This window comes from Ambystoma mexicanum, chromosome 6p, assembly GCF_040938575.1.
Source record: "Ambystoma mexicanum isolate Mex_15411 chromosome 6p, UKY_AmexF1_1, whole genome shotgun sequence".
In the NCBI taxonomy this organism is placed as follows: Eukaryota; Metazoa; Chordata; class Amphibia; order Caudata; family Ambystomatidae; genus Ambystoma; species Ambystoma mexicanum.
Window position 1 is genome coordinate 556,565,592 of NC_090935.1, and position 27,707 is coordinate 556,593,298.

Below are 27,707 nucleotides of genomic sequence, written 5' to 3' on the forward strand. Positions count from 1 at the left end.
CATATTCTGGTTTGGAATCCACACAGGAAGTATCTGTTTCTCTGTGGGAGAGGAGCACTTCCAGTTTCAAGTGCTTCCTTTTGGCCTCAGCTCAGCGCCGGGTGTCTTCACAAAGATGTCGGTGATCGCAGCCTATCTTCGTCTGCAGGGTATCCATGTGTATCCGTATTTGGACGACTGGCTTTTACGCAGCCCTTGCCCCTTGAAAGCCACCTGCAATCTTCAGTCTCTCCTCCAGCTCCTGTTCCATATCGGGCTGTCAGTGAACTGGTGGAAATCTTCCATGACGGTCTCTCAGGACTTGATTTTCCTGGGTTTTCCCTGGAACACGGATCGACTGCAGAGTGTACTTGACTGGGGACAGAATGGCGGATCTGCTGGCCATGTGTCAGATGTTTGTGCAGTCGGAGAGCATGTCGGCCTGGTGGTTCCAGAGGCTTCTGGGCCTCATGGCCTTGTGCGTGTTGCCTCTTCCTCTTGCTTGTCTGAAGATGAGGCAGACTCAGATGGCTCTTCGGAGTGCTTGACTGCAGGCTGTGGAATCGGACTTCAAGTTAGTAACGATTCCGGCTTCCATGAGAGCGGACCAGGAGTGGTGGTCGTCTCTCAGTAATCTGTCGGTGGGGGTGGGTTTTCAGGACCCGGCCCCTATGGCGATGGTCACGACGGACACCACCCTTCTAGGATTTTCTTCAGGTCTCGGATCTTTGGTCACCTCAGGACAAGATCCTCCACATAAATCACCTGGAGCTTCTGGCGATCTTCCTAGCGCTCAAGGCGTTCAGACCGATCAGCTCCCCCTCTCGTGGACCTGTTCATCCAGATTTGGGAATGGGCGGTTCATCATGGTGTCTGGCTACTGGCAGTACACATTCCAGGCCAGCTGAATGTCATGGCAGATGCCCTCAGTCGGCAGACGATGGTCAGGGCACTCCGGAAGTGGACCTGTTTGCTACGTTGGCAAACAAGAAGCTTCCTCTGTATGCCTCCAGAAACTGGCTGGGCGCCTCCTTTCTGGGGGATGCTCTCGAGATTCCATGGCACAACATGAGTGCTTATGCCTTCCTGCCTCTGGTTCATCGGACGATTTGCAAACTGAAGAACACAGTGAACTGTTCCCTTCTACTCATAGCCCCGTGGTGGCCAGCCAGGTTTGGGTTCACAGAACTTCAACACCTGTTCATGTATCCGCTTTTCAGGTTACCGGTGACCCCCGATCATCTTCACTAGGGGGAGCAAAAGCTGTGGCACCCTTCCCCACAATCGCTCAGCTTGGCGGCATGGTGCCAGAGTTCAGGTCTTTAGAACATCTTAGCCTGTCTGTGGATAACATGTTTATTATTCAGGGAGCCAGAAAACCCTCGACTAGGTCCTAGTACAGAAGCAAATGGCTCAGGTTCTGTCATTGGTGTTTAAACAAGCAGCTGGACCCAAGGGCGCCTACAATTGACACTGTACTGTCCTTTGTATCCCACCTAGCGGTTTCCGCCTACCTATCTACGGACTATTGCTCTTACTCTGTCTAATCCATTGGTTAAGAGACATTTTGCAGGCTTGACGCACCTTTATCCTCCGATTCGTAGTCCGCACCCATCGTGGGATCTAAATGTGGTCTTGTTGGGATTGTGCCATAAACCTTTCAAACCAATGGCCACGGTGGACCTCCAGCACCTGTCGTGCAAGGTGTCCTTTTTGGTTGCCGTTACTGCAGCAAGGCGCGTGAGTGAACTCCAGGCTTTGTCGATGGAACATCCCTTCTTGGTTTTCCACAAGGATAATGTGGTCCTACGGACAAACCCTGCTTTCCTGCCGAAGGTGGTCTCTGATTTCCATCTGAACCAGTCAATCTCCCTGCCGGTCTTTTGTCCGAACCCCGCATCAGAGGCGGAAAGGGTTCTGCATTGACTGGATGTTAGAAGGACTCTTAAGTTCTATCTGGACAGAACATCCGGATTTAGGAGCTCTTCTCAACTGTTGGTGATTTATGGTAATCCACAAGGTAAGCAGGCCTCTAAGGCTACTATCTCCCGATGGATCGCTGCCTGCATCACAGAGTCTTAAACCGTTCAAGGACTGAAGCCTCTTAAAGGTATTCATGCACACCTGGTGCAGGGCAAGGCAGCCGCGGTTGCCTTTCAAAAATATGTCCCCTAGGAGACTATCGCAAAGGCGGCTACTTGGGCCTCCCCATCGGCTTTTTGTAAGCATTGTCTATACCTGAGTTGGAGATCTGATGCTCAGTTTGATCAGGCTGTGCTGAAGAACCTGTTTCAGTAAGGGTTTTTTCCATCCACCTATATTTCCTGTAAGGAGTGCTTGGGAATCTCCCTTAAGTATGGAGGAAAGGGGACGGGACGTAGGAATATAACCAGGTTACTCACCGTAGTGACCACCTTACTCCTAGTCCATAGTCCCCTTTCCTCCATACGCACGCCCGCCCGCCGTCCCCTCTAATAAGGTTCGTCTGTTATTGCTAAAGGTCTCTGACCTGGCGATAGAAAAGGACTGATGGGCGATGCGCGGAGCTGAGATGGGCAGGGCTACGGCCGTGTGCCGGCCCCGCGTAGAAATAGAGGAAGGTCTAAACATTTTTTGTAAAATTTTGGATGCCTTTACAAAGTGCTCCGGTCCCGTCCCACAGGACGGAGGAATGTCGAAGTATGGAGGAAAGGGGACTATGAACTAGGAGTAAGGTGGTCACTACGGTGAGTAACCTGGTTAAAGCTACTGCCCATCAACTGAAGTAAGGGCATTATGTCAATGACACCTGGGCCTATAAAGTAAACACAGGCAGCAATGGATCACCAACAGGAAATAGATTGGAATGGAGCGGATGGTTGTATAAATACAGCACCAGTACCAGAGTGGGCGACAATGCACACCTCAACCTGGTACACAAAGGTCAGAAATAACACATCTGGTAACTTGCCACGTCATCACTGCTAACAATTAGATGGACTGGAATGAATAGGCCTACTCCATAGAACGACCAGATACATAGAACAAGAATTTGAAGGACTAAGAGATATAAAACCCAAAAGCTAAAATTTCTGCATACTTAAATCACACAAATCCACACAACCACCTTATTGCGTGGCAAACTGCATGCTCTTCACCACACTGCAACAAGCAAATACATACATAACTCGCACCAACAGCACACGAGGAATCGCATCGATCAGATATTCACACCCAAGCTCAACGCACGGTGAAAACCGAATTGGAGCTGCCAACAGGACATCACCTTTCCCCCTTTCCTACTCCCCCTTCACCCGATTAACTCCCTCCGCGCCCCCCACCTTCTTGTGTGCAGATCCGCCTGAGTGTCTGGGGAACAATTCCATTGGTGACGATGCACACTACAAATACCTTTAACATTAACCTACTGCGGGAGTTGGAGCCTGCAAGGAGAGAGTTGCACTAGTCAATCCTGAATAGTATAAATTCTCTAGCAAATGTCATACAAGTATCAATGGTCTGAAAGGGGCTATAGACATTGATCAGTTTAGTGATGTATGCTGCTGCCGATGCGATTGCATTTACGTTTCTTGTTAGGCATAGCGCAGAGTCAAGTATGCTCACAGTTTTTACCTATTTAGCAACGGTCATGTTTTCCTCGATAATAAAGGATTTGTAGGAGTCGTTGAGTTTGTTTCACCGAGATTGGTTGCCAATAAGGAGCAGTTCCGTTTTCTCATCATTTAAGCATAGTCTGTGTTGTGCCATCCAGCCCTGAATGGTTTGGTATATTTTGCTCAGTGTGTTGGAGTCGGTGTCATAGTTGCCGGAGATAGATAGGAGGATTTGGGCGTCATCTGCATAGTTAGTGTAGGTGACACCCAGGTCATCTAGGAGGTCAAAGAGGGGCTTTGTAAAGAGATTGTACAGTGTCTGGAAGACACATGAGCCTTTTGGCACTCTGCAGGTGATTGTGGCTGGGGGGGGACTGCCGCAGAGATGAACACTCATTGTGTGGTTAGATGAGAAGGACTCTATCCAATCTATGGCTTTAGCCGAGAAATGGGCAGCTGGGGATTTTGTGTTTATCCAAATCAAAGGCCGAAGAGAGGTCAAGTAAGAGGAAGATGCGCAGGTCACCCTTGTCTTTTGATTTCCGCCATTTGGATTTTTAGTTCCAAGAGGGTGAATTTTGTTCCATGACTAGGGCAGAAGCCTGATTGGCGTAGGCCGAGGAGGTCGTGGTGGGAAGGTTGTTATCTAATGTAGGCTTCTTGAGGGGCGGAGTACCCAAACTTCTCCAGCATGGGGTCTGCATTGGATTCACATGCTCATTATTATTCTCTGTCAGGCTGGGAATCCTCGGTAAAAGAAAAAAGTTTCACTTCCACTTAAAAATTGTATTTCTCCTCCAAACTAATCACTGTCCTCTGGGTCATTCTGCCCCCATCCAATTACGGCCCTCTCCCTAAACCCCCCCCCCTCTGGCAGCGATCTTCAGATTTTTGCACCAAGCTTCAGTGTTGGGAGTCCTCGAGTTTGCTCTCCGAGCTATTTGTAAGTTTTTTCGTGTTTTCGACAAACATTTCTATTTTTGTTTCAAAGAAGCCTGTGTTCTCTTTTCTTTATCTGCCGACAGCGAGGATACACTGTTGGTGAATTTCCGTTCCCCTCAAGGGGTGAAGATCATCAAAGATTCTATAAGGCCTTTGGGCCTACTTAGCGCCCTCTGACCATGACAGAGGAGAAGGAAGGAAGCTCTCTCTTAAGGCCTGGCACCAAATACGGCCTACGGAATGTGTTTGTGGAGGACAAGCACCTGTAATACCTCTACTGCTTGCACCCGGACCACAAGGAGGTAGAGTGCAAAATATGGCTCGGTTTCTCCAAGAAAATAATGGAGGACATGCACAGTAGGCTGATGGCATGGCTTAACACCAAGGCCTCGGACCTCTGCTCCGAGAAGCGTCATGCTCAATGGAGGACAGGCACAGAAGGCTGATGGCATGGCTTAACACCAAGGCCTCGGACCTGTGCTCAGAGAAGCGTCATGTCTCTCCCATGACCAGCCTGTCCGAGGAGCGGTCTTTTAAGTCCTTTGAGGACGCCTCATCCGTGTGGGCCCAAGATGAGGCCAAGAGCCGCTAGTCAGAGCCCACTGGGTATGCTCAAAAGAGGCTTGGGTCCAGCCGTTCCTAAAAAAAAAAAAAATAAACTACTCTCGACCCCTCACAACCAAACAACTACAGACCAATAACCACGGTGCCATTCCTGCTGAAACTACTGGACAAAGTTGCACACTGCCAAATCCAACATTTTCTGGAAACCCACTCCATCCTCGGGACTAGGCAATCAGGCTTCCGGAAAGGACATGGCACAGAAACAGCCCTGGTAGATCTGAAGAGCCAGATCACCCAAATCATGGACAAAGGCAAGCCTGTTCTCCTGCTCCTCTTAGATCTCTCAGCCGCTTTCGATCTGGTTGATCACAAGACTCTCACTTCACACCTCACACACTCAGCCAACTTCTCCAAAGAAGCAGCCCTCTGGATCACTTCCTTCCTAGAAGGAAGAGCCATGAAAGTCTTCTCGGACATCGCCAACGCCACGCCCACGACAATCCACTGCGGGGTCCCTCAAGGATCTTGCACTGCTCCCACACTCTACAACTTGTTCACCAAGCCCCTCTTTGACAAACTTGACTCATACGGCATCACATACACAAACTACGCGGACGACACACAAGTACTCCTACCACTTACTGGATCATACAACGAAGACGCCAAGGCACTCCACACAATCTACTCCGTCATCAAGGCGTGGATGGCAGTTAATGGCCTCTGCCTCAATGGTGACAAGACTGAAATTATGATACTAGGTCAGCAGAACATCTTAGACAAACTTGACAAACTGTACGCTAACTTCTCCATTGACAACTCCATCATCCCCGTATCCACAGCCGTAAAGACACGGAGTATACCTTGACTCTTCATTATCTATGACTAGACAAGTCAGCGCAATCACTTGCACACACCACCAAACTCATAAACGCCATCAAACCCTACCTCTCTAAACCCAACTGCCTTTCTATAGCGAGGGCAACCATTGGAGCCAAACTGGACTACTGCAATGCACTCCTAGCAGGCACATCAGCCAAAAACTTAAACAGACTACAAGTCACACAGAACAATGCTCTCCGGGCCGCTCTTAGTATCCCAAGAAGAGAGCATATCACCCAGGCCAGGCACTCAGCCCAATGGCTCCCGGTCAAAGAACGGATCACTCTCAAAATCCTCACTCTCACTCACAAATGTCTCTCTCTCCGCCCCGTCCTATCTATCCGAAACCATCCTCAAACGTTCCTCCTCCCGTCCCACCAGGACGCAATACGCCAACCTAATCTACATCCCACGCATCAAAAAAGCCAAAGCCGGAGGTCTAAGTTTCCCCTACATTGCAGCCAAGACCTGGAACGCTCTCCCTGCAGACATTAGAGCGGAAAACTCACTTCCTATTTTTCACAGGAAACTGAAAACCTCAGTCCTTGCAAAATAAGTATGAAATTCGCAGTAATCCATGTAAACTTAATGCGTTGCTAATGTGCATATGTCTACTGTAAATTCTGTATTGCATGTAATTACTGTATCCTATATTGCCAGAACTTTAATATAACTTATTTCTCGTGTCTTTCTCTAAACTCCTAACCCAGGTCGGGGATCCTTTGTTCGTCCTTTTGGCGGACTTCTACCGAGAAGCCCTCCTTTCGGCGCCACTGAGTCTGGGGTGGGTCCATTGTGTGGGAGGGGGAGTAGGACCCCTGGACAGGGTTGCCTCAGCAACCCATGTCGCACTCTATCCTGATAGGCTGGAGGGTCTCCTGCCAAGATGACCACTCCACTGTTTGAGTGACAGCTAGGCTGTATGAATGGGGATCTTTTTGCATAAAAGCAGGGTCCTGAAGACTGGAAGAGCAAGACGTCGCCACTGGAACTAAGAAGCCGAAGAGGAGAGAAGCCAAAGACATCTGCAACAACTGAACCACCGGTGAAGCCCTGCTGCAGCGTCTCACCACTTTTCTCCACACGACGAGAGAAGATCTTCACCTGCAAGAGCAGGCTTCCCTTGAGCTGGTGGGACCAACCAGTTTGCCAATCGCCTTTGTTATGGAGAATTCTCTGTTAAGGCTAATTTCCCAAACCTAGTGAGTCCCCCAGTAGCTTTGCTGGATTTTTGGGTTTTTTTTTCTCCTGCTAAGAGTGAGACTCTTTTTCTCCCACTCTTATGCATGATTGCAAATGTCCTTTGACTATGAAATGTGTTTTATGGGCTATGGGGTCTTTTACTCCATAGGGTTTCATGTGTTTTGGTATGTGTGTTAACAGCTCCCTCAGTGCAGTAACAGAGGAGTGTCATAGTGACCCCCAAACATAGACTCCATACCCTGGGACTGACTACTGTCTCCCAGGGCATGTAAAGTCACCATTGGCTTTACTAGTCTCAAATTGTGAACAGAACCAGTACAAACCATCATATTGTGGAAGTACTGGTAGGGGTAATTCGATTGCCCCTAGGTCTGTTTTCCAAGGGGGCACTGTCCAGTCCCCCCTTGTTGAGTTTCTGGCTGGTGGCAGTGTATACCACGCAAAATATTCCACCAGAATATTTCCTATGGGATTTTCCCATTGATTTTAAACGCACCACTTTTTGGTGCAATGTTAAAGATACCGCCGGGTTATTTATTTAATATTTATGCCCCGGTTGGGTCTTTTTGCCAGGACTCGGTTTTGAAAAGGCGTTTGTGTTCGCCTCTGAAGCTCTAACTCAAGTCGAGCCCTTTGTTCCACTTTTTGGCGGGCTTCTCCACAGAAGCCCTCCAAATGGTGCCACACTCTGTCTGGGGTCAACAGGATGTGTGGGAGGGGGATTAGGCACCCTGGACTGAGTTGCTTTGGCAACGCAAGTCGCACTCCAATGTGATTGGCCCAGTGGTGAGCCGCTCGGCTCACCACTTAGCATGTTTGAGTGATAGTTAGGCTGATGAATGGGGGTTTAGCTGCATAAAAGCAGGGCTTTTGGGACTGGAACTTCAGAAGTCGCCACAGGACCTAAAGCATCCGAAGAGGGGAGAAGCTGAGCCATCTACAACGATGACACCACGGGTGGAGCCCTGCTGTACGAACTCGCCACTTCCCCGACGACAGAGGAGATCTTCTTCCAGGAGAGTCTTCTTCCCTTTGAGCTGTTGGGACCAAGTGTTAGGGAGAATTCTCTGTTTAGGCTGAATTTCCTAACCTAGTGACTCTCCCAGCAGCTTTGCTGGATTTTTGGGGTTTTTTTTTTTCTCCTGCCAAGAGTGAGACTCTTTTACCCTCACTCTTGGACATGATTTGAGTGTCTCTTTGACTCTAGATGTGTTTAATGGTCTATGGGGTCTTTTACTCCATAGGGCTTCATGTGTTTTTGTGATGTGTGTTACACAGCACCCTCAGTGCAGTAACACAGGGGTGTCATAGTGACCCCCAGTATAGACTCCATACCCTGGGACTGACTACTGTCTCCCAGGGAATGTAAAGTCACCATTGACTTAACTAGTCTCAAATTCTGAACAGAACCAGTACAAACCATCATATTGTGGACGTACTGGCCGGGGCAATTTGATTGCCCTGGGGTCTGTTAGTCGAGGGGGCACGTCTCCATCCCCCCTGACCGAGTTTTGGCTGGTGGCAGTGGATACTACTTTTTATATTCGACCGCGAATATATCCCTATGGGATTTCCCATTGTTCGAGGCTACCAACTTTAATTATTTAATTCCTATAGCCTCGAACATACCGCCGGTTTATTTATTTAATATTAATTATCCGTTTGGTATTTTTTGCCAGAATGGCGTTTGTGTTCGCTTCTGTGACTCCAACCCAAGTTGAGCTCTTTGTTCCACTTTTTGGCGGGCTTCTCCACAGAAGCCCTCCAAAGTGGTGCCACTCTGTCTGGGGTACTTAGGAGGGATGGAGGGGGATTTAGGCACCCTGGACTGAGTTGCCTAGGCAACTCAAGTCGCACTCCGTCCTGATTGGCCCAAGTGGCGAGCTGGCCGGCTCACCGCTTAGCATGTTTGAGTGACAGCTAGGCTGAGTGAATGGGGGTTTTCTGCATAAAAGCAGGGCTTTGGGGACTGGAACTTCAGAAGACGCCACAGGACCTAAGAATTCGACGAGGGAGAAGCTGAGCCAACCTGCTACGACGACACCACCGGTGGAGCCCTGCTGAACCGTCTCACCACTTTTCCCAACGGCAGAGGAGATCTCCAGCCCGGAGAGTCTTCTTCCTTCGAGTGGTGGGGATAACCAGTCTGCTTCCTTTTACGCTTCCTGGAGCATCTCGTGGCCGCCTTGCCTGTGCCAAGGACCCCGGCAACCGGGATACCATGTTTTACGACTACCGCGAATCAAAGGGTAGTACCTTTAACCGGAAAACTCCGCGGCTGGTTTCTTCCTTGGCAGTGCAACGACCTTCATCTTTCCTTCACGTCGAGATCTTCTCTTCCTCTGGACGACGCCACGACTTGCACCCGCTGCCAGGAACAACTTCCCCCGCTGGAAGATCCTTTCCACATAAAGTACCGTGTTCCGCCTGGCTTCCCTTGCAACCGACTGTATGGCGTAGATTTAGCCCCCGGCTTTCGTCCCTGGGTTAGCCTGGGACACCCTGGCTAAATTTTTCTGAAACCTAACTAAAACCTTTCTGAACTCCCTGCAAGACTTTTTAAGCCTGTTGTCATTGTGTGATCTTGGGTGCATTTGTGCCCTGCTCTCCAAGAGTGGGCCCGGCCTATGGACTTTGGCTCACAAGTAACTTTTGACTTTCCTGCTTTGCTTAAGAGTTGCTAAGTATTAGTGTGGTGTATTTTCCTACATTCTGCCTTTTTCCTTCCCTTTTTCGTTAATTTATTGGAGTGCCATCTATAGTTAAGCGCTCACCTCTGTCTGGAAATAAGTGGTGTTAACTAAGACTTGTCAGATAAGGAAGAAGGGATGTATATATAATAATAGTAACTGTGTTTAGAGTGATTTACCATAATCGTGCTGGAGCGTTTTAATAAGTGTGTTTTTAAATGAATAATTCTATACTTTGATACCAAAGCTCTGGTCAGTGTTTGCTTGTGCTATTGTATCTGAGTGCCTATTGTGTATACTTTGCATACTGCCTAACTCTTCTTGAGGGATGTCTGACTGCTCAGCCACAGCTACCAGGTAAATCTGGGTGGTGCAGACTGCTACCAAGTGGGTTTACTGCCAATACCTTTAGTCCTAAATCTTTTGCAGTGGTCCCCAAGGGAACTGCACAGGTTTCTGCCTAACACCAACCAGTTCTCCTTTTTCGCTTTCCTGGATCGTCTCGTCGTCGAATCGCCCGTGCCAAGCACCCCAACGGCCGGATAGCCACGCTTTACCACTACCGCAAATAAGAGTCGTACCTTTTAACCGGGAAACTCCGCGGCTGGTTTCTTCCCTGGCAGTGCAACGACCTCCAGCTTTCCTCCACGTCAAGATCTTCTCTTCCCCTGGACGAAGCCCCGACTTGCACCCGCTGCCAGGAACAACTGCCCCCGCTGAAGCTTTCTCACCATTTCAGGTACTGTGTCCCGTCTGGTCTCCCTTGCAACAGATTTTCCAAGGTGTCCCGTAAATCCTTGACTCTCTATCCTGGGGTGACCTCGAACCTGCTAACTTTACCTTTCTGCACAGATCCAACCTCTTTTGACTTTTCTGCAAAGACTTTGAGTGCATTTCCACTGTGTGATCTTGGGCACTTTCCGCCTTGCTCTCTCCAAGAGTGGGTCTGGCCTATGAACTATTTGCTATACAGTAGACCCTGCCTTTCCTGACTTGCTGTTTCTTAAGTGTTGGTACTGTTATTTTCCTATTCTGCCTTTTCTCTCACTTTTTAAACAAATTATTGGAGTGCCATCTACGGTTATGCGCTCACCTCTGTTTTGCAAAATAAGTGGTGTCTTAACCTAGACTTGTCGAATAATTAACTAGGGAGGTGTATATATTTATAGTGACTGTGTTAAATAAATTATATACTTTTATAACAAAGCTCTGGTCAGTGTTTGCTTGTGCTACTGTATTTTTAGCCCTATTGTCTATACTCTATATACTGCCTAACTCTTCTTGAGAGAAGTCTGACTGCTCAGCCACAGCTACCAGGTAAATCTGGGTGGTACAGACTGCTACCAATTGGGTTTACGGCTTACTGTTGTAGTCTTAAACTTTTTGCAGTGGTCCCTAAGGGAGCTGCACAGATTTCTGCCTAACAGCCTTCTCGGACCTGCCTTGGTCGAATCTCCCATACCCAGTACTCGGAGGCCGGATAGCCAGGCACCCGTCCACCTGAACCGCGATTTTAAAGGAGCATACCTTTTATTCTTCGGGCAGCTCCGCGGCTGGTTTCATCACTGGGTAGTGCAGTAACTCGAACCTTCCTCCACGACGAGAGCCTCTTCCTCTGCTGGATCACCCAAACTGCAGGAACTACCAGGAACAACCGCCACCGCAGGAGCCACTTAATTTCAAGGTACATTGTTCCACCAGGCCGCCCTCTCTTCGCGGTAGCACTAATGGTGTTTTAAATCCTTTACCTACCTGTTGGGTCGGCCGCCCCTCTCGCTTAACATTCTTTCAACCTTCTGCATCCGCCTTTTCCAACTTGTTTATCAAAGACTTGACTGCAGCTACAAGAGCATTTTGCTCCTGGGCCCTTGCCCTGTACCAACTGACTTTGGCACAGGCCTACTGACTCTGGGTACATTTGTTAGACCTGCCTTCCTTAGATTGATTTTCATCTAGAACTGTGTGGTGCATCCATTTCTTAAACTACCCTTTCCTTCCCATTTTTAAAAACTTGTGAAATGCCATTTTGCTCAGTTTTCATTTAAGTATTGCCTATACTGATGCACTGTCTTGCTTAAACTGGTTCACAAACTTATGAGAAGTGTTGCTAGGGTGTGTAAGAAGGTATTTCTGAAAACTTGTGTTTTCCCTCCCTTTTGAGAAATTGCTAGAGCCTCCCTTGTGTGGTTTTCACTCTACCGTTTTGCTCAGTTTTCACTCTGGTTCACTTGGTCTACAATTTAACTTGGGAGTGTGTATAGTTTTCCTTCGACTTAATTTAACTTGCTTGATGACTGTGATACATTTGTTTTATTAGAAGTGTATAAAATATATATATATATATAACTACTTTTTTAATACAAAGCTTTGAGTGTTTCCTTGTGCCATGGTACTGTAGACCTATTCTGTAAACCCTGAATACTACTAATCTCTCTTGAGATAAGTCTGACTGCTTAGCCACAGCTACCAACTAAATCTTTGTGGTATAGACTGATACCAAAGGGGATTTATTGCTCTCACCAGTATTCTTAATCTTGTGTTGTGTTCCCTAAGGGAACTGCCCAGGATTCTGCTTAACATACGTGAACCGGGTCAGTCCTGCCAATCCACTGATCCCACAGTTCTACTTTATATAATATAAAACACTTTTCTTGTTTTCATAAATTATTTTTTGTCAAAGAAAGACATAATTGTCTACCTTTTAGGCACAACACAAACACCCATTTGATACAAATGTACAGACAATTGATACTGTAACAAACAATCCAAGATGGTTGGCTTGAATATCAATAAATATGCTCTAAACAATACATTTCCTAGCGCGACAGGGGTCATAACAAAGAAATCAAGACAATACAAAGTGCTATATTGCACAATCGTGAACAGTGTGAATTCTTAGGCACTGTAACTTGAGAATTGGGAGTCTACACAGTGGTGTTTCGTCCCCATTGGGCTATGCTATAAGCTACTCTTGTGCGGGCCTTCATCAGGACAGGTAGACTGGGACATCTGAGCGTTCTGTGTGTGCACTGCCATGCTAAGAAATAACTTGGCACGGATGGCAAAGGGTGGTCACCCTGAATATCTTGGGTGTCCACTGGTGGGCATTAAAGGTTAGAAGAAGAGTCCATTCTGTGCAGCTGCGGCATATGTCTGGTTTCGCAGTGGGGTTTATGTATGGCCTTATGCCACAGATATGTTAATTTTAAGTGCAGACGCCTCTGAGCTGTGGGCTGAATGGTGCCATGGTCCATTTGTCAGTCGGCTCAAGGTTGACCTACTCGGATTGAATCCGTCCTAACAGGTTTGAACAGAACGAGAACTCGCTCGGCTCGTTCCGTTAGATTCTGCATTGATCTCGAGCAAGCATTTCACGCACGGCGCCAACGTTGGATGAAGGCTACACATTTCCATCAGGAGGTACAGCCTGAACCGACCGGGGCGTCGTCCCCCATTTGTGCACCCTGTTGGGAGGTCGACTGACTAGGTTCATCAGCGAGTGGAGAAAGATCACCACTGACAGATGGGTGCAGGACACTCTTGCCCAAGGACACACCCTGGAGTTTCAACACATGTATCCGCAGATACCTCCGGTTACCCGTCAGGAGCAGCACTTCCCTCAGCTCCTGGAAGTGGTAAGGGTCATGCTGTGAAAGGGGCGATAGTTGGTTCTCCAACGGCTCCGCCGCCTATTTCAGATACTTTCTGGTCATAAAGAAGACTGTTTGGGGGGGCTTTAAAGGGGGGATGGGGATGCACATTCTAGACCTACGCTGTGTGAACATATACCTAAAGTCCCAAAGTTTCAGGATGGTCACGTTGCAACACGTGCTCTGCCAGATGGAAAAAGGAGACTTCTTGACCTGGAAGATCCCTACTTCCACACATTCACAAGAAGCATCAGAGGTTTCTGTGTTTTGCAGTACAGGGACGACACTACCAGTTAAATGCCCTACCTTTCGCCCTGAAGGCTGCACCCATAGTGTTCACGAAATGTCTGCCACCAGTGGTGGCCCATCTGCGTCTACAGGGCATACACATATACCTGTACTTGGATGATTAGCTGATTCGCGCCCGCTCGCGGGATCTGGCCGATGGACACACAAACGACTGTTCGACTTCTGACGGATCTGGGAATCTCCGTCAACTATCTCAAGTCCTTAACGCCATCACAGAATGCACTGTTCCTAGGCGCCATACTCAATACGGTGTCCTGTCTGGCATCGCAGTCAGAAGATAGGCTAGCAGCCATTCAAGGAAAGGTGCAGCGGCTGTCGACGACGAAGCGGGCCAGCAAGCTAGGCATGTCGTCTTGCATCTATCTCGTCGGGCTCTGCAGGTTGCAAACACGACCCCTACAGGAATTCCTTGACACCTGCTGGATACAGGTGTCTGGAAGATTCACTGAAAAGATCGCTCAATGTGGAGTTCCGCCGGGCAATAGGATGTTGGGTGGTCTGCTCCAACATCACCCACGGTACAGGATTTCAGAACCTCCCATACCAGCAGACGGTCACCACAGACGCCTCCCTAGAAGGCTGGGTTGTGCACATCAGATGTCTGCACACCAGGGGACTGTGGCTGCCGGAGGAGAAGGATCTTCACATCAACGTCCTGGAGCTATGGTAGTCTTCTGGGTCCTCAAATCGTTCCAACTGTCTCTAAAAGGCAAAGTAGTGAGGATCTTCACAGACAACACACCACCATGTTCTACCTTAGGAATCAGGGGGGCACTTCATCCCCGCCACTCTCCGACTAAGCGCAGGACTTGCGACGCTGGGCTGTCGGCCGGGGATGTTCCTCATTTCTCTCCACCTGGCAGCAGTCAAGAACACCATCAAAGACTCCCTCAGCAGGGAACTGCGCTCCTGCCACGAGTGGGAGCTTCATCAGGATCATGTGGGCTGCCTATTAGTCAAATGGAACAGGCCCTAGATCGATCTATTTGCGATGGCGGCAAACTCAAATGTGCCAGAAGTTTGCCAGCAGATTCCACCAGCCGAGGAGCCTGCAGGACACATTCTCCTCCCCGTGGGAAGGGCTACTTCTGTACGAGTTTCCTCTGTTCCCACTCCCCCGAGTCATCAACACACTGTGTCTATGCAAGATGATTGTCATCGCCCTGGCACGGCTGAGGCAGATTTGGTATCCAGACCTTCTCAACTTGTACGCGTCTCCTCCGGTCAAGCTACCAGTGGTTCTGGATCATCTCACCAGAGAAGGAGGCGCAATCCTTCATCATAACCCAGGATTGTGAATCTGAGGGCTTGGCTCCTGCAGCCCTAGAGTTTTAAGGATAGGAGTTGCCTGCGGAATGCAGGTAGGTGCTCGCCAACGCCAGGGTGTCGTCGATCTTGAAGTGCTACGGTCAAAAGTGGAAGCGTTTCGATATATGATTTCCGTCTCCATAAATTACCCCTCTCAGGGTCACAGCCCCACAGGTCCTTCCATACTTGCTATCCTTGGCCAAGGCCTGACTGGCGCACGCCTCTATCAAGGTACATCTGGAATTTCAAGATGTACCTTGATAGAATGATCAAGGAATTATATCAAGGAATTTATCAAAGTACTTGGATCGTTCCCACTCGTGAAGGCCCCTGCCCCGGCGTCGAAACTCAACATGCATTTGATGAGGCTCATGGAGTTCCCCCTTCCAGCCTGTGCATCAGGCCCCACTCAAGTTGCTCTCGTGGAAAATGGATTTTTTTGTGGCCATCACCTCTGCCCAAAGAGTAGGTGAGATCAAGACCCTGTCGTCTAAGCAACCATACCTGACTTTCCATGAATCGAGGGTGATGCTGCGTATGCACCCCTCCTTCATGCCGAAGGTTCCATCAGAATTCCACCTCAATGAGCCTTTGGTGTTGCCTGTTCTTTCCCGAACACTTCGTCGCCGGCGGAAAGGGCCTTGCACTCGCTGGACATTGCTCGTGTCCTGAGGTTCTACGTGACACAGTTTTTGGAAGTCCTCCCAACCGTTTGTGAACTTTCGTCCTGTGAACCATGGGAAGGCCTTGTCCAAGGCTTCCATTTCTTCGGCTGCATCACGCAGTCATCGGTTGCCGAACTGACCGCTGTCCGAAAGCCCACTCCACCAGAGCGATTTCTACAACAATGGCGTTCCTGTCTAGTCTACCCCTGCCGGACATCTGCATGGCTGCTACGTGGAGGTCTACCCACACCTTCACAAAGTTCTTCTGCATCGACGGGGATTCCAGGGTCGCCAGGCAGTGCTACGCAACCTGTTTGCTTGAGGTGCAGGAGGAACACAATTGGATTCAACAGCCCAGTTAGGCTGTTTAAAATGAAACAAAATCTGCACTTAAGTGTTAAATTACAGTCAACACAATCGGATGGAGAAGAGGCATGATTGCCTATACTAAAAAAAATAGGCAGTCAAAAAGAGACAACACTCATTTTAAAAAGTCCTTACATTTTAATGCAAAAAAAAAGAAATTAATTTAAGTGTACGGGGGGATGTTTGACAAAACACTAAATTGATCATATGAAGCAAATGACACATCACACCAAACAAAATACAAATTTAAAACTTCTTCAGATACAGATTTTTAAAGACAAAAGTAAACTTAACAAGAAAATACATTTTGGAAGAAGGTTACTGAAGCTACAATGGATTTTGCATTTAATTCAACCCCACCTCCATCACCTCTTAAAAAAAGAGGTAGAGCTGTGTAGTCTTAAAGGATTGAAAGAGGAAGGTTGAATGTTCATGCTTCCGACATCTCCGCTGGAGCACTTTCTTTCACTGATGCCGCATTCAGACTGTCCACATCATCCAACATTGCTTCATGTCTGTACATCCACCAACTCTGCAGGCATCCGCGACTTCGGCTGTTTGCTCTTAAAATGCCGTTTGAAGGTCTTCGGTTCTGGAATTTGTGTACTGCACACAGGACAAGTGAAGACAAGGGCTTACATTGCTGCCGCTTTCTGGTTGACGCTGCCTTTATCTGCCTGCTGCTTGGCATTCTTCTGCTGGGACTGAATCTTCTGCTGCCCACGAGCCATTGCAAAAATCTGGTGGACTGCAAACGTTGATGGTGCACCCCTGTGTACACAAGCACAACTGCTTTCCAAAAGCTGCACTTAGGAAAAGTAAAAGTGCACAATCCCCAGAAATGTTGGCACTCGTCATGGGCAATTTGGGTTAGTTTCTTCAAGGATTGAAGTTCGACATCACTGACGAGCAATATGCAGGCAGCCAAAGCCGAACAGACTTACCTGCTAATTAATATAGATTTGGTGTGCAAGTCGTCCCAGAGGTTTCCTCGTGGCGAGGAGGCTAGTCGATGCTGCTGCAGGTCCCCACGATGCCTGAAGTACCTGTAACTATTGTTCTCCAGCATGGGTCTGGCATGGATTCACATGCAAACCCTCCCTCTTTCCCCTCTGCGGCTGTTCTTGATTCATACTTTCACTTTACGTGCTTACCAAATCTGAAGATGGCCACCAGGGGTGGAGCTTAGGGAGAGACTGTCATTGGATGGGGGCTGTATGACCCGAGGACAGTGATTGATGTAGAGGAGAAATACAGTTGTAAAGTGGAAGTGAAACAGTTTTTTTCTTTTACCAAGGATTCCCAGCCGGACGACTGGGAACATTCATGAGCATGTGGATCTATGCCAGACCGATGCTGGAGAATAATAGTTACAGGTAAGTAACATTTTATGCAGATAAACCTGATGTGATAATTGGATGTAGAATTAATTTAAAATATTAGTTACAACTTTGTATGCTATGTCATTGTCCCCGTAGTATAGGAACATTGGAGCATTGATAACTAAGATTAATAACATTTGGGCACTTTGTTTTTGATATCTCATCTTTGCATACTAAACATTTGACATCAAATTTTAAATGGGCAGCAGGTATCCGTGATTATTGCAGCAACTAATTTTAGAACGTGTTAAAACATGTTAATCCTTTATAATTGAGTCTAATCTATGCTTGGAAATTTATATTTGTTGTATTTTTTGTAATTATTCATTTTTTGCTCTTTTTATTTTTTATATGTGAAATGTATAATGAACTTTGTGAAAAGTTTAAATTAACTATATCACACAATAAAAAAATACATAACAAAATGAATGCCTCTTCTTTGAGGTTTAAATTGGAATTCAAAGCTCTTAATGTATCTTTACTCCTCGGTATCTCCAAAGAACAGCACATGCCTATATCACTGTCACTCGAAGCAGAAAGTCAAACATTATGAGCACAGCTTACAATCTCTTTTTGTACTTGTTTGCTTGATTGGAACCTACAGGATAATAATTTGTGTGCATTTGGTACTTGGTGTTTCGGGTACTTTACAGTGAACACATACCATTTGTCTTCTCTCTGCAGTTTATTGGCAGTTTAAAGCAACTGACCTACCTGGACCTGGCAAAGAACAACATTGAAATAATTGAAGAAGGCATTTCGGAATGTGAAAGCCTCCAGGACCTCCTCTTGTCCAGTAATTCCCTGCAACAGATGCCAGAGTCAATTGGTTGGTATTTCTTTGTATTCATAGCGCTGCGCCCAAGCAGGAGGTTGGTCGTATAAATGAAGGAGTTAATAGGGCTGTCATTTTGATTTGTTTTCACAACATATAAATTTGATCTATATTTTAGGTTCATGTATTTGTCCCAGAATATAAAGGTGTGTGCCTGTATAAAAAATATTAGTTTCGTCACTGAAGTCATTGCATTGTTATCTTCTGCGGTTTTACCTCAGCTTTTGCCGAGCTATAACACTTGCTGAGTTGTTTGCTGAGGAACGTGATGGAATGGCATTGAGCCACCGCAAGGTTGAGTCTAATGGACCGTAGACTATTATTTTCAAGTTGGTTATGAAACTGATTCTTGCTGGCCTATCTTTCTTGAGTTGATCTGTCAGCTAAAATGCTTACCCACAGGTACGACAATTCTCCAAAATTGCAATGGTACTAGAAGTGACATCACATGCACTTTGTCACTGGAAGTATACTAAAACAGCCCCTCACGTGCTGCAATATTATGCCACATGTACCTTTCTATATACAGAATTTGATATCAGCCTGACTTGCATGCCAAATAGTTATAGTAGCCAAAGCATAGATTTGTTTGTCCTTGTGCTGTGTTTGAAATCTGACTGTGTTCTCCACCTACTCCCCAGGGAATCCTCTGGTCAGGTGGCCGGGGAAGGGCCATCGCTTTTGGATCCCAACCCTGGGGGTGGACAAGCAAGGGAGGGTCCCCTGAGTGGAGGGTCATGGGGGATTGGGAGGAGAACATCCTAGGGCGAGGCACACCTTTTCCCATTCCACCTCAGAACCCTTACCCTCAGCTTTCATGGGGTATTTCTCCCCCCCCCCCCTCTCTATTCCCAACAAATGCTGGCACGGGGAAGAGGCAGTCGGGAGTAGTGAAGATTTTCCTTAGGAATAACATGGGGAGTATAAGGGCGCAACTGGCTGTAGAAAGAACTTAAGTTGTCCCATAGTCCGGCATTTACTAATGATCCCTCACACCTGACTCCACTTGAATGCTTTTCCAACTATAAAAGGTGTGGTTCTAGACAGGTGAAAGAGTGAGCTGGGGACATTGTTTGGACCAGAGAAGCCAGAGAGCAGCAGTATTGACAGCCCAAAGGAGAACGGCGTGCCGAGACATTGGTCTGGTGTTTGTGAGACAATGTAGGGTGGCTAGGGACCAGCCTCCAGAGAGCTGCAGCAAAGCACCCCACAGGCTGCTATTGGTGGTCGGAACATTTCTCGTTACTGTGGGACCTGTTCCGGACTCAAGGTTGTCTGAGGGGCAGGTGGTGAGTACCTGACTTGAGGCCCGCACAACCAGAAGGGACCGCTTGTCACTGCTGCTGCCCGTGTGAGTCTCCTGAAAGTAAGAGAGGGAGAGACTCTGGCACATACGGCTGACTGAAGAGGAGCGGGCAAAAGGAATGCATGAAGTGGCACAGAGCGGGAAAGAAATGAAAGGAAACTAGTAAAGCAATATAGATTGAAAGAAGAGTGACAAGATGAAAAAGTAAGAGAAAGCAAGAAAAGCACAGCGTGCAAGGGGCGTGAATAAAGAGGGCACGAGTGACCCGGGAGAGTGAAAAGTGTGCACAGGAAAGCTGGAGAAGGTGTCAGGGGACACAAAAAGGACAAAGAATGTGCCAGTGAGCACAAGGTGAGGAAGCTGCCTGTGGACATGAGAAAGAAGTCAAGAAAACAGAAGGGAACAAAAAGGGGTGCAGAAAGGCCCTGAAGGCAAAAGGTTATGAGCCGGAAATAAGAGGGGTTAAAGCTCGGAGTGGTCATGCTTAGGAGGAGCAAAGAACCTGGCATTTTTGAAGTCTCTGATGTTACCCCTTGAAAGAACTGTATATGAAAGAAAGGTACATCCTGACAAACGGAACCCGTGTTTTGAAAGTCAAGAGGGGCTTGACGGTGCTTAATTTGCAAAAAAATAACTGCCAGTGCTCGAAAAATATTGGCCCCATAATGTCGGGTGCGGCGCCGCCAGCAATCCGGTCGCGGCGCCGCCCTCAGAGTGTGCGCGCCGGTCGCGCCAGTTTAGTGCTAGACATACCTAGATCGGCCCATCACACTGCCGCTGCTCCATGTCACATGTTTGGCACTGCAGCAACTGCTGGCACAGGCTAGTAGTGAATACGCAACTTAGAAATGTTCCTCCTGTAACTGCGCCTCAATGCCCCCGGGCAAATAAATAAAAAAGCATTCTGTTTCAGTCACTGTTGCACTGTATATGTCTCTACCCCTTCTGCCCCATCTGACAGTCTGTTAAAGTACACCAAGTATTGTTAATCGGTTACCTCCAGGAAGAGCACCTTCCCCTCAGCGTGTTCTTCAGTCACCTCATCCAGGTGTTTTGTGTAATCAATTTACTCTCAAGCCCTTATCAGTCATCACATCTCATTAATGCATCCCCCTTCATCCTTCCTTCAAGCATGAGCATGGTGTTGTATAACTTGGAAAATGTCATTTCTGCAAGACAATGTTGTGAAATCAACGGGCTGTGCTAATTCTGCTTTAGGGCCTCTTTCCACCTTAACACATATTAAACAACTAAATATGTTTTGTCACCCAATATTCAGGAGCCAGAGGAGAATGCATATTTGGATATCTCCTTTCCACTGACATGTTCTTGACATACTTCACTAAACTGCGGGGTGTAACAAACACCTACCACCCTATCTGAGGATTCCTATCTGAGGATTGCATGTGCTCTCATTTGGAGCACATGCTCGAAGCGTATTGTACCCAGGTTAAGGGGCCACATCTTGTGTATAAACCACACATCAGGATAGAAAACATGCGCTGGAATTATGTAAAAAAATGACAGCAAAAGACGGTTGAGAATTATACACGAATACTCAACAAGTGCTTTTATTTATGACGACAGATTAGTGGGCACGAGCACCATGTTTATTCCCGTCGAGTTTCCATGTGTGTAGCTTTAAAACTGAAATGGTATTTCAGAAGTTCGTCTTTGCATGGGCATTTCACGCAAAGTGCAGCTGGTTCGGTTTGGGCCCAATATGTGCACCGTCCCGGTCCCCTCGCTGAAGCTCATTTGTGAACTAATGAGGCTGATAACATTAAAAGGAAGAACGGAAACACCCAGGCAAAAATTCACAGTTCATGTTTCGCTTAGATGAATGCTATCCAGGTTCGGACTGGGGCATACAATTGTCTCGAGTCGGGCTCGGCACCAATGAAAAAGTGGCCAAAGTTCCAAACGACAATTCATTCCTTTTGTGACAGACACCGCTGCCCCGCCCGGTCCCTGCCTTGCCTCAATCACTTAGGCTACCATCCGTGGGGCCACCACTGCCACGGCCAAGCTGAGCCTGATGATGACAAAAATAGGTGCCCAGCGCAACAGCCCCACGGAAGGTAAGATTTTAAAAGAAAAAAGGTATATTTGGGCGGCTGGAGCCCATCACTTTCGAAGTGATGGGCCACAACCGCCACTCACAATAAGTTATTTCTTTTAAAACCTACCTTCCGTGGGGCGGGGCCACGGCCACCGGCTCCACGGAAGGTCGGGTTTTCTAAGAAAAAAGTAAAAAACATACTTTTGGGCACAATCCACGGGCCCGGTCGCCCGCGGCAGTGTCCTCCGACTCAGTCTGCGGCTGCCCCTTTTCACAGAAATTGGCCTGGGCCTGGCACTGACTGCAGTAAGCAACACACTGCACACAGGTCACACAGACAGAAGCCTGGACGCAGATGGGCCTCTGGTGGGGTCCTGACTCCTGCCCTGTAAGGACACCACCAGGGGACCATGCCGCTGCCGGGGCCCGACCTGGGCCTTCCTTGCCTGATCACTTGACTGTGATGGGCTCAGGCTGCACCCCACGCAACAAGTGACTTACCTGCTTTTCCGGCTGGGACTTGGTCTCCTGTCGGGGCCTCAGGGTGGGGGGGGGGGGGCCGGGTGCGCACACTGGCACCCGTACAAATGAAAAAGCAGGCAGAGGGGGCCCCAGGAAGCAACTAGGCTGCACCACGCAGTGCAGCAGGGCAGGCTCGCTCTCAAGTTAGGACCGACGATGCCACGCCTCAACCCCGTCACTTCACAGTAACTTGTGAAATGAAGGTGGCGCTGCGCTGTCTCGTGTGGCAACAACAAAACGTCACCATGTAATTTCACTGGCTCGGAAGAACAGCCAATGAAAACTGCACTTTCTGTGTGACTATACAGAATGTATCAAATACTGCATAGTAACAACAGAATGGTAGATTTCATTGGCTGTTGTTTGTTGTTCATTTTTATTGCTGGCCCTTCCCAGGCACTGCCAGCCATGGCCTGCAACCAGCAAGCACGAGAGAGATCAAGATCAGAATGACAAATCCCAATGATTTATAATCGAAGCAAAGCGAAGTGGAAGAACAAATAAAGCAATTGCACGTGCGCTGGCCCCGCATGAGTTCCGGTGCCCAAAAAAGAGTGCCGGTGTCGGGCACCGGCAACCACCCCCACAAATTAAGCACTGGTGAGCTTGGGGAAGGGAACGAAGACTTTTAACAAGTGGAGCCAATTAAAAATGGACAATGTGTTTGCCATCTTCTTAAGGCCAACGCGAGCTTATTTTGCAGCATTACTGTCATTTTCTCAATTTGTTCAAGTCAGTTCATGATTTTTCCTGAGGAGCTCTGTTCCCAGAGCTAGACAGAGAAACACAATCTGCTGTACCCTCAAAAAGTCTGTTCATTAATTGACTGCCTAGGTTTCCCACCCCAAGAACTGTTCTGTTTGGTGTGACTGGCAAGTCTGGAGTGAACCAACACCCTGAGCTATGCTCGGGAAGAAGATAGTAATAGTTGAAGGTGGAAATCACCAATGATTGGGTGACTTCAAGAATTGCAACATAAAGGTTGCTTCTCAGGCTCTTGAACATCACACAAGTTAACTTTAAACCTGGAATAGCCAGCTTCATGACGGTGTCGATGTACAGAAAGAGCTTAGCCAAAGAGGAAGTGACAAAGCCGAACGGAAGAATCTCCAAGACCTTCTTCCCTGTATCATGGTAGGCAGAACTTGGTAACTTTCAGCATAAGAACGTGGCTAATGAGCCTCTTTCTTGCCTTGGCATGACTCATTGAGTGAACAGCTTAACAGCGTCCGCCTTTCATGTTCAAGGATGTGATTGGACCTCTGGAACAAATGTGTGGGAACTACTATATCCTGCAGCTCATTAGCCAAAGACTTGATCTATGAAGTTTATCTTGGATTGAGTTGAGGAGGACAAAATTGCATGCCATCCTGACCGCCATTGTAACCAAGAGTAAGTATCAGCACATTTTTTTAGTGATTCACTGGCATCTCAATTCCTAGCCTCCTACCAGCACTTTTTCCTCCATGTTGGCACAGACTCCACAGGGCCTCCGGAGCACTGAACTGAAACCATAGCTTTGCTGCACTGGAGCCATAGCACCTTTACCACAGATGCCAAGCATTTGGCAGCTCGGGGCCAAAACCAACTAAAGCGACGTACCTTGAGAAAGGTTTTACAACTGCCCCTTACAAAACCCTTTGGATTCAGGGCATGAGGAAATGTATTCCTTTTTCTGGTCTCTGGGCATCCAATCTGCAAAGGGGATTAGGGAGGACTTGGACCTCCAGTGACAGCGTCCTAAAAGTTCAGTTGCCAGAATCCGCAACCAAGGCACTTAATTATTGGCTCCTATTTTTACAAAGCATAGTACCCGGAGCATCTCCCGCTTTACCAAACAACCAATAATTGGATTGACCATTCGTCCCCAAGTGGTTGTACTAAGAATCCTGATTTTCTCATGTGTAGCCTCTAAAGACTACAGTGGGAACTTGAACCTTTGTGACCTTGCGTACGAGACTAGATACAAAAGTTACCTAACGCTAAATCTATTGACTTGTTGGTTTCACCATTTGAAATGAACCTTCCTTGCATTGTCAGAGAAACCAGGGTTAGGCATCAATTTCGGGTGATGACAACTAGGCATCTTTATTCATTGCCTTGCAAGACAAAGAAAACTGCAACCTGCACTTAATGGAAACTGATCACTCTAACCTGACCTGTCCTCCGGACCCCTTATCTTTATAGGTCACTGGTCACCTGACAATCATATTAAGATCTTCTCATTAGGCCTTCTGGTGCAGTTATTCACCTCTCGCCAAAACAATGAACTCCTCAATTTCCCCATAGTCTGTTGTTGGTATCCATTTTCGGTTATATCGTCACATGATGACGTTCGGTCTGCTGTGAGCAGGTCCATTGTCCGTTCAAATGTGAGCAGATTATTTCCAGCATGCAGGTGGCTTTGTCCTTGGCATACTAACCCAGCTGGTCAACGTTTTTTAGTTCATTCCCTAGACCGCATGTTCAAGCGAGTTCATTGGGGAACAAGCAATGATAAAGCCAAAATAAATCGTGCTCATATCGAAAAATGTTGCTAGAAAGAGAAAACCCGAAGGGAAATGGGCAATATTTATTGTTTTTCTGTCATGTGCCCCTTTTGCACTAGAGTGCAACCTAAAAGAACTTTATTCCAAACATTTTCTAGTTCCTCGCCCTGTTAGTAAAAATAAATAATCTCCGGTTTTATAGTGAATGGGCCAATGCAGCTTCCTTTAATTCTCAGTGACATTGCAATCTAAAGCTCAATGAATCAGTTCACCTCTAATTCAAATTAATTTAGTTCATGGCAAAGTTCTTGAAGCATTACTGTAGAATAATGAAAATCCTTATTGAACTTTTCCTGATTCTCAAGGTTGGTATTAACAATTGAAGTTTCCTCTACCTCTGCGTTTACATCAATACAAGATTATTCCTGCTTAGAGGACGAAGAACAGTATTATACGCAAGGTGGTCGGGGGTAAGGCAAGGTCTTTCTTTTACAGCTTCCCCAACATGGCATATCTGGTCCAACGGAGTGCAGAAAGTGGATGTTCCGTGAGCATTCTGGAATGCCTGCTTCTTCCTATTAAACATAACCTCTCAAATATGCAACTCTCTCTGTACATCTGTTAGTTTATAAGCCTATGCCCAAAATCGAACAGACCTTGAAACCGTACAGGAATCATTTCTGTCAGTCACTGCTCAAACTCACCATGCAACTTTACCATCTGATTACTTTGTGCTGGCCGATAAATAAAATTACATTTAGGTTTTGTCTGTAAAACAAAATTAATATGTATAGAAAACAATACTGTCAACCCAACACATGTTGTTTTCTTGAGAGTATCATACCTTGGAATGTGACACTTGTTGCATACCCCTGCCAACATATTTTGTTTTCCTCTAACACTTCCTCTCCACTTACTAGCTTACTATCATGTTGCAGTTGCAGATGTTTCAAGGTCCATACATAGCAATTTGTGTCTATACCTGTTGTGGTAGGTCAGAATTAGGAGACGGACAAGAAGGCATGATTCTCAGAAGTTTGTCTCTCTTCAGTGTAAAAAGGCCTAATATTTCCCTAAACCTATGACTTTAAATCCTGCTCTATACTAAATAAAATCAAACGGGTGTATACTAAAGAAAGTCAAAAGGGTGCTTGTCAGGGTGTCGGGTTGGCTAAACATAAATGCGCCCTCTGTCCAGAACCTAATCTAACCTATTTTCTTTCCCTATTACTCAAAAGAAAATGCAAACAACCAAGATATACTTTTGGGGAAATTTACCAATGGAATGTATGGCTTCTGACTCCCACCCCTGTGTCTCTTTACCACTGGACCTGGCCCAGGTCACAGTTCCAAGTATAAAGTTTGTGTGTTGGTGGAGTGCTGTCACGGCCTCCAGCTGGGTCTCTCGCTTCTCCTCGTTCTATAGATCTCTTACAGTCCTTCTCCCGTTTGGGAGACTTATCTGTCTTACTCCCCAATAAGGAGTTCTTTCAGTTTCCTTCTCCCCACTCTGGATTTTCATCCACCCCCCCCCCCCGGTGCTCGTCCTTTTCTCTCCAGTTTTTCTCTTGCCACTCTTAGGGCTTCTTGGTTCTCTCTCCCCACCATAGTTTCTCTATCGGTTCCCCACTCTGGGGTTTCACGCTTCGGTTCACTCGCCACTCTGTGGCTTTTTTTTCTTTCTCTTTCCACACTCTGGCGCATCTCGGTTCGCTTCTCTCTCCAGGATTTACCTCTTTCCCCACTCGGGGGCTTCTGTTTTTTTCTACCATTCCAGGTTTTTTTTTCCCCCTGCTGCCCACCTCCTGTTCCTTTGGAGCGACCGTATACATGCTTGAGATGGGCGCTTCTCCCTGGGAGGGCCCTGCAGACCATCCGGGCCTCCTTTCATTGCATTGTACACAATTTATGTTACTCGTCAACCGGACCTCGCATTGATTGCCATCTTCTCTTTTCCCGCTTGCTCGGTGTGTGGTTCTCGGGGGGGGGGGGGTGGCCTCGAGCCTCGGAGACAGTCTGGTCTCATTCGGGTTGCCACGTTCTATGGTTTCCGGCTACTCCATCACGGGACCTGAGTGCACTTTCCAAGTGCGTGCTGCTGGCAGAGATGCCGCATCTGGCATCCTTCCTCTTCTACTGGCTACACCCCTGCAGTGCACTGTAGCACAGTTAAATTCCATGTACTACGTGAACATTCTTTAGTGATTGATTACTCCAATGGTGTGCATTCAAGAGGCAGGTTTTTCTGCTGTTTTACTGTTTTCCATGAGAACTGCATCAAGGTGTGGTCAGAAGGAGAGTCGCCATGATTAAAGAGGTCATGTCATTATCCTTCAATTTAGCTCCTACATAGCCTATAAAGGTGTTGGTATTTGGGGGGAAAAGGGAAAGGGATGGATGGTGACTTAAGTATCTCTGACGCTTTCCTATCCCCTAAGGGGAGTCCCCTTATGAGGGGTCCTGCTTACCCAGCTGTCTAGGGGATGTTAAGCGTAACAGGCTCACCTCCCTAATCCCAAAGGGGGTGGCTCCCTCTTGGGAGAGATGTCTGTTTACTTTGATTTGTCACAATAGCCACAGATTAGGGGTCATTTCTGGGACTGAAGTCAATATCAGGTAGAACTTCTGGGAGGTTGCACAGGTTAATTCCCATGTGCTGAACATTCCAGTAACATGGAGTTTATCCATGTTTGTGTCTTTGTTGGTGTGTTTTTTTTTCCCCAGTTATCGGCCTAGTTTCTTTTTTTAAGCGACCTAACCGATCGAGAGACTGGCCTAGCAGCTAGAGGCCATGGACGTCGAGGGATCGTTCAGCAATGGCAGCAACGCTGCCGTATCGGACGGCGAGGGCAGAGGGTTGACTTCAGACACCCATGCGCAAGCCCCCGACCTCAGAGGACTGGCCAGCGGTACAGTTATGGGGACAACACCCGGCAGCAGTAGCGCAACCCACACCTCTTCCT

At 47.4% G+C, this 27,707-nt stretch overlaps 1 protein-coding gene and 1 pseudogene across 5 annotated transcripts in view; one reads left to right on the forward strand and one right to left on the reverse strand.

Annotated features, from left to right (window-relative positions):
- Positions 1-27,707, forward strand: part of ERBIN (erbb2 interacting protein) — a 2,559,118-nt gene that overhangs the window by 1,124,509 nt on the left and 1,406,902 nt on the right. For all 5 annotated transcript variants that reach the window (XM_069627374.1, XM_069627371.1, XM_069627370.1 and 2 more), the window contains one exon: positions 18,215-18,359. In XM_069627374.1, coding sequence (XP_069483475.1) covers positions 18,215-18,359 — 145 coding nt within the window. The remainder of the gene's footprint in view (positions 1-18,214; positions 18,360-27,707) is intronic.
- LOC138511090 (zinc finger protein 706 pseudogene) lies at positions 16,658-16,879 on the reverse strand (annotated as a pseudogene).